The sequence below is a fragment of the Leuresthes tenuis genome, unplaced genomic scaffold (assembly GCF_036924035.1).
Source record: "Leuresthes tenuis unplaced genomic scaffold, fLeuTen1.0.hap1 SCAF_12, whole genome shotgun sequence".
Classification (NCBI taxonomy): domain Eukaryota; kingdom Metazoa; phylum Chordata; class Actinopteri; order Atheriniformes; family Atherinopsidae; genus Leuresthes; species Leuresthes tenuis.
Genome location: NW_027325366.1, coordinates 3,070,383 through 3,082,097, shown reverse-complemented (window position 1 = coordinate 3,082,097; position 11,715 = coordinate 3,070,383). Strand labels below are relative to the sequence as shown.

The 11,715-nt window shown below is 43.9% G+C and overlaps 1 protein-coding gene across 1 annotated transcript; it reads left to right on the top strand.

Annotated features, from left to right (window-relative positions):
- The first annotated feature begins 493 nt into the window (after nucleotides 1-493).
- LOC140320065 (arginine and glutamate-rich protein 1-A-like) lies at nucleotides 494-9,394 on the top strand. The gene is made up of 4 exons (XM_072397838.1): nucleotides 494-1,041; nucleotides 4,172-4,397; nucleotides 7,227-7,310; nucleotides 7,905-9,394. Exons 1-4 carry the CDS (start codon nucleotides 710-712, stop codon nucleotides 8,067-8,069), a joined length of 807 nt encoding a protein of 268 aa, XP_072253939.1. The 5' UTR covers nucleotides 494-709; the 3' UTR covers nucleotides 8,070-9,394.
- The last annotated feature ends 2,321 nt before the right edge of the window (nucleotides 9,395-11,715 follow it).

The following is an 11,715-nucleotide window of genomic DNA, read 5'->3' as shown; positions in this document are numbered from 1 at the left end:
TTTAGCGTAGTGTAGCAACCCATGACTTTGCAAACAGGGAATTATGCTGCACAGTTTTATTATAAGTAGTTATGAAGTGTAGTTGAAATGTTTAGAAACACCTCAGTTAAAATCATTGTGAAAACTCAGGCTTACTCCCACAGTAACTGCAACTTTTGACTCCACACAGACACAAGTTTCTACAGTTTAAAAACCGAATGCAATTTTGGCTATATACATGACTTCATGACAGATTTCACGATCAATTTATGCCCATTAAAAAATAAATAAAAACAAACAAAAATTACTACAGTTAAATTGTGCTGTTGATGTACAAAACATGGAACTTTTAGCCGTGGCCGTAATTTGCGATCTGCAGACTTGAAATCTGCAAGATTTTAGCTAGAAAAGTATGAGGTCATTGACTCGTTATGTGAATCCGTTTAACCGACTGGACAATCTCCGAAGAATCCTGACGGAAAATGCCGAAAGCCGTGATGCATGTCGGGAAACAACAAACCCGACAGGTCGCCATCTTTCTTTGTAACGAGTTGGTAGGGCAAAAATAACAACCAATTTCGAATGTTTATTTTCTCTTAAAGGTGAGCTGTTCAAGTAAATCCTCTTGATTTATTGTGTAAATAGCAAGTTTAAAAAGGAGCAGTTGGGGCAGAGTCCCTGATATTGTACACATTACAGCCATAAGGTAGAGGAGTAGTAAGAAGTCAACATGGGCCGATCACGGAGTCGAAGCTCGTCCAGATCCAAACACTCAAAAAGCAGCAAGCATAGTAAGAAACGTAGCCGATCTCGGTCCCGATCTCGAGACAGGGAGAGGTCCAAGAAGCGGTCCAAGTCCCGGGAATCAAAAAGGAATCGGCGGAGAGAGTCACGCTCGCGTTCCCGGTCAACTACAGCATCGTCCCGCAGAGAGCGAGCAGCCTCACCGCCGGAGCGCATCGACATTTTTGGCAGAACACTGAGCAAGCGAAATGCTTTAGACGAGAAACAGAGAAAAGAAGAGGAGGAAAGAAAGGTGGAAATGGAGAGACAAAGGAAAATGTGAGTATAATTACTGAGAAACTGTGCGAATAAAGTTACATAATGTGGCTGTTTAAACTGCATGCATGCTAAACTTAGCGCAAGGCCAATCCATTCAGTTGAACGTGCTAAAAGCTCATGCTAACAAGATAGCCGCTAATGTGTGCTAATGTCTGCCCACAGGCTGCTCAGGGCCCTGACTGTAAGAGGAAGACTATACCTGTCAGTGCAAGTAGCTCCATCGCTGTGGGAAGGCCACTTTTTAGGCTTTTTTTTGTCACGATAAACATCGTGGCTTTTTATATAAGTGAAATATTTAATATATAATCTAATACTACATATCTAGTAATACGGTTATAGAGTTACAAGGTCGTGATATCATGAAATTGTTGTGCAGTATACGTACGGTTTGGTAGTGTCTTCGTATAATATTTTAATCTCAGTAAAGTCTGAATTATATTGTCTGCAAAAGGGAAAGATATGTGTGTGTGTATCTGTACAAATTGTGAAATTAACATCACATTGCTGTTCGTTTGGACACCATAGTGTATTCCTGCTTGCTCAGAAGCTGACTTTTGTCTGCACAGACCCTAAATTCTAGCTTCAAGACAGTCTTTCCATGCCCAAACTGTAGCATAAGCCTCTAATATCATATATCGCACATTTCTTATCCTCATCAACAAATGTTAAACATATTTGTCCACAGCAAGCAAGAAAAATCCCATTTTAGTTCAAAGATTAGATATTAAATATTCTCTATTATCAGTATAGTTACTCATAAATCTAATACACACAACTTCGTGTAATAGATTTATTTCTAAATCTATTTGGTTGTATTATAATTAGTTTAATTGAATAAATAAGCCAAAAATGGGGGTCAGGTTTAGCAAGGAATCAGATTACAGCACAATACTGGATGATCTAGCATTCAGTGGTGTGATTAATTAATCATTCCCAGTAAGGGCCATCTTCTTTCTCTCTTCTTCTTTATTTTTGTGTGCATCGGTAGAAAACAGTTGCTACTTAAAGGCCCTGGAAAACAAATGCGGCCCCTCGTTAGGGGTCAGGTTCATTCATTTTATCCACCAGTGATCTCACACTTTCCATCATGACCAGTGGAAGAAATATATTAAGCTTCCTCGTCCTTTTTGTCTGTTTTGCTCCTTCTCTGTGTCCACAGCATCTCCTCTTTGTCTAAAAATGGGCTCCTATACCAGGCATTACTTGGGCTGTGGAAAGCTAATTTTGCTACTCTTCAGTCAAATGTGTAGGGGCAGAGGCAGCATGGGGGGTGGAATTGATCTGCTGAGGCTATGCATCTGAACCAGTAGGGATGGTCTCAGCTGAACCAGCGGTGCTGTTGCTCCTCACAGATGGTTTAGTAAGTCTGATCTTGCTCACATTTGGTGTAGCCAGCCGCTGGGTGGTTTTACGCGTGATATTTGGCAGTGACTCGGTCATGTGTGAACTGCACTGCTCGTTCAGAGCCAGTGTTCAACTCAGAAGCAGCAGTGTAATCCCATCTTTGATGATTTAATATGTAATAATGATAATAATATTTCTGTGTGAATGGTCTCCAATGTGCTGCACAAACAGCCATTTAAAACTGTCCATTACATTTCTGAACATCTCATATCTAATAAGCCACGTTTGGACAAGAAGATCTTGGCTGTCGTCAGTTTGTTGCATCATTCAGACTTCAGTGTGTTTGTCTGGTGTTCAGGAGTTTTGAAGTCTTCATTTTTTCATGTCCCATGACAGATGTGTGACGGGGGTTCACATGCTACAAGCTTTTTCTTCTTTTTTTCTGTCAGACTTGGCCTCTGACTGGTCTGACTTGTCATTATTAATGAGACCCAGTTGTTATGCAGACACATTTCTCTCTCTGCGTAACACAGATAGCTTCTGGTGAGTCCCTCTGTTTTGCTCAGCTGGTTGCAGAATAGAACTGGCAGATCTTTGTGAGACATGGGAGATTTTGCCGATGTTTAACCAAATTTTGCTCGGCCTCCTGAGTGGGCTGCAGCTTCTCCGTCATGTTTGTTAATTTTCTTTTTCAGGATTCACTCTGCTGCGTTGTCCTGTCTTATTGGATGATATGGCTCATCAACGCTCCCTCCTCTTTAACTCCTTGAAAATATACAGTATTCTAGATATTTATTCAGGGACTCGGACATCTCTGTGAGCCAATAAATGATGGTTTTGTACTCCTCGCACCTCACAAGTGTCGACTTCTGATCGAACCACTGATTTACTGCTAATCTGATGCATTTGCCTCGGTGATGTGAAAATTGGGCTTAGTGTGGACGAGGCTTTTGACTCTGCTCAACACAGCATAAATAAACTCAGCTTTTAGAAAAGCTCAGTTCCTCGTCACGATCAGCTGAGGCTGTCTGACAGGTGTCACCATGAAACTTTCACAGTTTATTACTTACATTAAGGGCATTTTTTACAGCAAGACAGACATTTGATGTGAAAAATTGTCGTTATATAGCCTTAAATGTGCTAAATTGCACACGTTTCTTGTAAACTCTTCTCACTAAAAACAGGTTAAAACTCCTTTTTTCTTGACATATTAGAGTGAGTCTTGATGTCTATTTATCATTTCACAAATGAAAAACTAAGTTTCTCCATGTTTTCCTGATGTTGTTTTATAAATCAGATGAAGTCCTATAGACTATAGATGGGAATAAAACTGGAAAGTTTAGTTTGTCTGTGTGTACAAGAGTGGAGAAGTCAGCATATCACCACCACCCTTTATTAGATTCTGATATTATCCATGAGAAAAGAGCTGTCGACCTGTCACTCATGTTGTGTCTGTTGAGTTTTGACATGAAGCACAAAGTTCTCCTTTTGTGTGCCACCATCATTGCTTAACAAAATGTACATGTTCAGACAGTATTATCCTGTTTCCACACTGAAGAAAACACTCAGAATTCCCATGATTGGTAAATCAGAACAGATTTGTTTTAATCTTCCTATATGCACCAGGTTCTTTTATAGCACAAATAAACATCTGGAGTTCTTAGAGTTCCTCTTTTTGTTCATCACACGTTGGTGTGAATGGTTGAAGGTTCCATCGTCCTTATGGTGAATGAAGTAGCATTTCTTAAAGCCCCTCCCCTCTAACGTCTCCTCTCTGCCTCTGCAGTCGGCAGCAGGAGATTGAGGAGAAGCTGATCGAGGAGGAGACAGCTCGGCGAGTGGAGGAGCTGGTGGCCAAGCGGGTGGAGGAGGAGCTAGAGAAGCGCAAGGATGAAATTGAGCGTGAGGTTCTGCGGCGTGTTGAGGAAGCAAAGCGCATCATGGAGCGACAGCTGCTGGAGGAGCTTGAAAGACAACGGCAGGCCGAGCTTGCGGCGCAGAAAGCCAGAGAGGTAACGCTCGGTCGTTTGGAACGCAGTCCCTCTCTTTCCTGTACACCTCACCAACCCCTGGTACTAAGATATAAATAGCACATTTTCTATCAGCCGATTCCAGTTTTGCCACTGAGGAGCTAGACGCACAGACATGGGTCTGCAGAGGCCAAGTGGAAGTTTTTTTTCTGATGATGGCAGTTGAATAAACCTCCTAAATGTCTTTTTCCATCATTTCTTCTTGATCCATAGAAGTTTTGTAGGTTTATAACTGTAAGCATCTGTATTATATTCCAAAAAAGCACCACAGGTTTCTTTAGAAAACTGACATTTTTCAAATGTTCAGCGTGTTGCGTTAGACAGCTTTTGTTTCAGGTTCTGATCAGATATCCGGTCCCAATCATGACACGTTCAGATGGACCTAGGCTCCTAGGCTGTTCTTCCTGTGCTTTGTAAGAAATAAAGTTGAAAGCTGCAAACCTTTCGCCCACCTCCCCACACATCATTCAGGAAAGGTACCGTGATAATGTGAATGAGAAACTGCTAAAGTCAGGTGACTCTGAGGTGCACAGGGACCAGCCATTGGCTCCATGATAAAGAACAACACTGTACACCTTCTTCTGCTCTGTCGCTACCATGCCGCTCTTCCAAATCTCCTTTCTCAATCTTAGACATAGTTTGCAGTCTTATGACTGCTATAATTAGCAAATAATTACCAAAAAAAAAGATGGACAGTGGTCAAGGCTAATCAGGAGTCCAGCTTTTCTTTGGCAGGAGGTGCCCTGACGCTGCTGTTTGGAATTGTTAATCACATTTGTTTTATTCACAGTTTGTCCTGCTCAGGATTTATGCCCCTCTGTTAACAGTCCTTGCTGTGAGAATCTCCAGTTAGACGGTATCTGTTCTGGGATACATAAGAGCCCCATTTTGACCCGAGCGGTTCCAGCGCTGGTTCAGGGCTGGTGCTATAGCCAGTTCAAAGTTGGTTCTGGTTTGCTTTCCCACAGCCAGGGAGTCGGCACAGAGCTGTGTCATTACATTACATTTTGAGCATCCTACCCTGTAATTAATTATCTTGACATTCTGTAGAGAGTCGAGAAGGACGTTTTGTCCTCACTGGGCAGTGTTTGTCTCTTTTTCACTGCACACCAAAGTTTCTGTGTCACCTGACCAGTTTAGAACAAGTTAGTTTATGAACGGCTCCTCGATGCTAACTGCTGTTTCTAAACACTGAGCTGTACTTACGAAAGGATGCAAATGGGATTTCCACACTTTGTTCCTAGCAGGATTTGTAAACGCCAGCTGGCGTTTGTAAGTGTAGCTGCAGAGTCGGCGTCTAGCTTCAGCTGCAAACGGCAGGTGTGAATGCCGCTCTTTGTGGGTACGTTAAACAGCAGGAAAACACAGAGCTCATGTTCTTCCACGGCTGCTTCGACTTCACATCCATGCTGCAGCTCAGGTTTCCATTGTTTCTTTTGAATTGGGTTTCCTGTGCCGAGCGCCGCCCTGACAGAAGCTGTACTTTGCTCTGCCCCAGCGGTGCTACTGTAGCACCTGCAGGAAGCAGAAGTTAGAACCGAACCACGCTGGAACCGCTTTTGTGGAAAATCTCCCAGTGAACGACTACATTTCCTGTTAAAAAAAGGTTAACTACCTGTGGTCTAACCTTTTTCTGATGATTTCTATTTTTTAGCATTCTACACAGTTGAAAACTTTTTACCTTGACGAACAAATGTCCTGTCTTTGTGCTCCTAACTTGCTTTTCCTATAGGGCTGCTGCACTGTTGATGTAAACTCCTGTGTGTTTTTTTTACTGAAACACAACTCCCCGCCCTCTGAACTAGCTCTTGACCTGAGCTGGCCTGCAGCCTTTCAGCTCACCTGTGTCCTGTACTGTAAGTGTACCGTGGTTGGGTCCTCCTCGAGCTCACAGAGACCGCTCTGTATTGTCCTTTTCTTCACTATGCTGTTGTCTCAAAGGGGACTGACCTACTGTAAAGACAAGGAAAAACAAAACAAATGAATGCACGCTGCAGGCGCAGACTAAGCAGTGCAGAGATCAGAGTTATAAAGAGGAATGCCGTGGTCGTGGTATGGCAGAGCCCCCCATACCCACCTGCCTACCAACCCACCTACCCACCCACCCCAGGAGCGCCTCTCTGTCTCTGCAGGGGCCACACAGTCCGGACGAGACAGTAAATATTCAACCATTTAATGACGAATGCTTTCACCAGTTGTGTAGGTACACAGGCAAGGAAAATGCGTAGGTATACGTGCATTGGTGAGCCAAAACTATTACCTCCTTTTTTGCATTCTTTTTCTCTCTTGCATATAATGATGTTAAAAAGCAGAAATTGTATTTTTCTTAGACTGTACTGTCTGTCATGTATATCTTTCCTGTATTAGTGTGATGAGTGGGTTTCCCCCTTTTTGAATCCTCGTTTAAATCTTAATGTCTGTCACAATAATACAGTGAGTGCCCTAGGTGTGGCTTAGCCTTTCATTTTTCAAGGAAGTATTGCCAATAGTCGAGGGACGGGCCAAATTTAGCGGGTTTACTTCCCTGCACAGTTTTTTTTGCCCCTCATTTTGTATTCAGGGTGACTGCAGAGAGTGCTCATGTGCGAGAGGTTAAAGGAGCTTTTCTGTGGTGGATTGAGGTGCGTGTGTGTGTGTGTGTGTGTGTGCGTGCGTGTGTGTGCGTGTGTGTGTGCGCGCGCGCGCTTGCTGGTGGCAAATGTGTTTCTGCACGTGACAATGAAAAGTCAAACGTGTGTGTGTGTGTGTGTATACGTGCTTTGTGGCAGTAGGCTGTTCATGCACTAACATGGCACTGTGTCACCCATCTAGGAGGAAGAAAAATCGAAGCGGGAGGAACTGGAAAAAATCCTGGAGGAGAATAACCGCAAGATCGCTGATGCTCAGGCCAAGCTGGTACGCCCCGCCCCGCCCCGCCCGGCCCCGCCCCGCCCCGCCCCGCCCCGCCCCGCCCCGCGAGCAGCAACACTGCTGCTTTTCACCTCTCATCGCATGCTTTTCTCTCGTTGTTCTCACACTCCCAAACCTTGCCGTGGTCTCGTACTGAATGACGAGCACTACTCATTTTCTTTGATTGCATCCCATTCATACGTGATTTCACTTAGAAGTGTACGAATGTACTCCGCTGTGCACTTAACAAGCAAACGCATGTCTTGTTTATTCCACTTCTGCTTATTTAATCACAGTCTTTACTGATTGTTTCCCAGACTTTTACCGCACCACATAAGTTAATGGTGCCTGGGCAGGGAGCATGAAAAGGTGCTTATCAGCTGTGGTTCAGAATTCACTGTTTTGGTCTCATTTCTAAAACCGTGTTTATTGATGTAGGCTGAGATCGCACATGCTGCAGTTAACGTCTTTATGGTAGAAACGCACTCACAGTTGCTGCACTTTCCGACATGCTGAGGAATAGCCTTGCAGTTCGTGGTCCACGTCTTCAGGATACTGTTTTCTGTCCTTATCTGACCTTGTTTATCTGTTATCTGACAGGCTGAGGAGCAGTTGCGTATTGTTGAAGAGCAGAGAAAGATCCACGAGGAGCGCATGAAGCTTGAGCAGGACCGTCAGAGGCAGCAGAAGGAGGAGCAAAAAATCATCCTCGGAAAGGGCAAGTCCAGACCCAAGCTCTCCTTCTCCCTGAAGGCTACAGAATGACACTGCTCCCCCTTCATCCATATGTCACGCCCTGCCTTCATGCCCATTCAGCTCTTCTCATGATTTAGCCCCAGTCCTCGTCATCCTATGTGGAACGCTCGCTTCATTTTGGAAGTGCTAAAGGAAAGCTTAGGAAAGGGGCTCAACTCAAGATGTTAACTTACGTCCCTGTGAAGGCCCGTGTTGTCTTGAAAATGAGGCAGCTCTTGGCCGCTGAAGAACTTAACTGCTCCCTACAATCCCTCTTCACCTCAACTGCACAGATGACTGGTTTTGTTTTGGTTCTTGGTTTTATTTTCATTTTTAGGGAATTTAAAATTGATGTAGTTGTTATAATATGTTCCTTGCCCATAAGTCTTAACTCTGTAACATTGAGCAGCAGTGCACCTGTACTTCTTCTTTAGCATCTTCATAGTCAGCAGTCTGCAGCACGGTGCCAGTCCTGGTAGAGTTGAGTATCTGTGACTTTTACGTGTTCATTTCAGTGTAAAACTCGTGCAGCTTGGGAGTCGGCCCGTGGTTCTCCTGTTCTACATGTTTTAAAGTAAGACGGCTAAAATGGCTGACGCCATGGTAATCGCAGCACTGCCCTGATAAGCATAGTTAACTTCTGATTCAGCTGAAAGGTTTGTGTCCTCCACCTTCTTCACATTCTTTTGCCATATCCTATATTCACCATAACAATCTCCAGATTAATTTCTCACTGCTTTAGTTCCGTGTACCATGTGTATAAATATTTCCATCATGTTGTCCTTTGGAGAAACTCTGAGCATAGCTAATTGGAAGTCGCTGCATGACAGGTGAACTCGGCCAGACTCCCAGGCAGCATGTGATTGGCCCACATGGCTACAGTAGGATCTGTGATAAGGGGTGGGGTGGGTGACTGAATGCAGTTTCTGCAAAATGAAATGTTATTAGCCAAGCTGTGGTGTGCTGACTGTCACTCCTCCCAGTTAGGATTGTTCTAAAACTGATCCACAGTTAGATAAGAGCTCTCCACATTCTGCTCCTCGGTTATGTTGTGGTAAATTAACTTGGTAAAGGCCCCTCACTTGGTAAGTCTTGATTCATAAGAGGATGCACAAGTTCAGGTAAGATGAGGTTCGAGGTCAGTGTCAGCGCGTGTGTGTGCGTGTATGTGCTTGTGTGTGTGCGTGCGCGCGTGTGTGCGTGCGTGCGCGTGTGGCTGACTCAGACTGACCTCAGGTGGGTATACAAATTTTATTTTGTGGAATCTTGAATTTGTTGTGCAATTAGTTTTTTTTTTTCCCCTCCCTCCATTGTCAAGGGACTGAACAGATCAATAAATTCATTGAATGCCTAAACTGATGGTCTCCATCCTCTCATTTCGCTTTCTGTTGCACTAAAATCAACCGAGGAGAAAGTTGACTGGAAACCCGCTCACTGGGTTTAAACTAAAGATGCTTAACCACCAGAAATACGCTCTGTGGCCAGATAGAGGGCTCTTTTTAATGTGCCATTGTTACCGGCTCCATCTTTGGGTAAGAACTGCAAGTTGATCAAATGATTTTCATCATACCAAAAAGATGACGGGCGCAGTGAGCCTCCAGCAACTTCCGGTTTATTTACTGTCATTCAGACGCAACTACAGACTGAGGTGACGTCCAGCAGTTTTTTTTTCCATTCTCTGATGCACTGAATTGAGGGACAGCGTTTGCAAACACCAGGACTCATATTTGGAAAGTGCCGGACTCGGCTGTAAGTGGCAGTGAAGCTGTGATGGATCATTAAACTCCTGTAGGTCCAGTTAACTTGTCCGGTTTTTTATTTTTAAATTATTAATCAAAGCCATGTTAACTGTACCACTTTATCATAATAATACATTTTACGTACATTTAACGTAAAGAAGACAAGTAAAATCAAAGAACAGAGAAAAGCTAAAGCTGACGGATCCTTCTGTTTCCTCAGACCGAGCTTTTCTTCACCAAATTCGGACTCTCGTATCAGCAATTTTTAGAATCCATTTTTAAACGTAGATTTTTTTATCTGGGGCCAAACATCAACGTCCGTGAGATACCCCGTGAAGAGAAGCTGAAAGCGGGGGGACACACTCCACCGACCCCGGCCGTGCCTGTGGCCCGCCCCGTTGCGCTCCGCCGCGGCCATTGTGCTCCCCGCTCCGCGGCCTGGCTCCGCTCAGCGGGCACCGAAGCGGACTCGCGTCACTGCTTTCACTTTAACACGCAGCTGAAAACCTCTTCCGTCACTCTTTGAAAACAACTAGATACATTACTTTAATGACATATTTTAAACAAGTCTACTTTGTCTTTGAATAGTGATCGATACATCCATGACAAAACTCTAAATGCGGGCCTCGCCCGTGCACGTCTACTGGCTCCGTGGCCCGACGGCTTAATGACCCGCTGTAGCCACAGGCAAGACGGACACTATGGCTTCTACAGAAAAAGAAGAAATGAGACAACAAAAGTTATGAAATGGTCAAATCGAGTCAAACACAGTCACTCAGAGGCTTCGTGCGTGAAATGCTGTGCATGAAAATGTAGGCTAAAAAATAATAGAAATGTTTATGGATATTTTTCTGGTAGCTTTCAGACATGTGGCCACGTGTTACGCGCCTCCTAATCATATTAGATGGCCTTTCATTTACCTGGATTTCAATTAATGAATGCAGGTGAATACGGGCTGCAATAAGCATTCACTGAGCCGATCTGTCGGTGTTACATCAGGGTGATAATCAGCTAAACTAACAGCTAACACACTCTCTCACACACACACACACACCGCAGCCGGCGCCTGAAACACAGAAAAGAAAATAAGACGTGCCAGTTAAGTGATAGAGCAACCCGATCAAATTAAGTCTAGGAAATGTGTCAGAAGTTCACACACTTCACTCAGACAGCTGGAATCAACAGTTGTGTATGCGCGCGCTCATTAAATTAGAGACTATTTACTTAGTGTTTTCACAAGGTGTGAATATGTGCTTTTTCAATGAAAAAGCTAGATTAACAGACAATAATGTTAATTTATTAAAAATAATCAATGCATGGTCTGATAATCTTTGTAAATGAGTCAGTGACTTTATTCATTAAAGAGAAATAATCACATAGCTCATAAAAGAAATCATCTGAACCTCTAAAATGTCCAAAAACGTCTGAAAATCCGTTTAAATTCAGCGACTCGACCATGCTTCATGTGCTGCAATGCCCGACATCATTCTACTTTTAATTCACACAAACTGTTTTGAGACTTTGCGTTTTTTCTACTGTGAGCAGACATAAAAGTGAGGAATTCCTTCCTCTCCTCTGCTGTACGTCCCGCTCGCTCTCCGCTGGTGGGCGCTCTTGCCTTTCGGAAAAGCTGTGCCGCGTCCTGGCGCCCGGCGCCCGGCTCACTGGGATCCTTCTGGGAGCGCATACTTTCTCCTTGTTGTCATTACGGGGCTTCAGTTACTGGTGTTTGACAGCTGGAATTCTTTTGATGAGAGTGGTTTAATTTACCTTAAATCTGCTCAGTTAAAAATGGCTGTGCTGTCAGGGGTAACAGGAAGAGTGTTACTGATAGGGATTATTTTTCATTTGTCGTGGACAGAACCCTTGTTTTTCGGTTGTCGGTTCAGTAATTGCAACCCTGTGCTTGTAGGTCTGATGTTGCTTAGAAATGTGGC

Excerpts from the sequence above, each read along its gene's own strand:
- LOC140320065 (XM_072397838.1), top strand. The coding sequence starts at position 710 with ATGGGCCGATCACGGAGTCGAAGCTCGTCCAGATCCAAACACTCAAAA. Across the intron at positions 4,398-7,226 it reads CGGCGCAGAAAGCCAGAGAG|GAGGAAGAAAAATCGAAGCG; the intron begins GTAACGCTCGGT and ends TCACCCATCTAG. Across the intron at positions 7,311-7,904 it reads CTGATGCTCAGGCCAAGCTG|GCTGAGGAGCAGTTGCGTAT; the intron begins GTACGCCCCGCC and ends GTTATCTGACAG.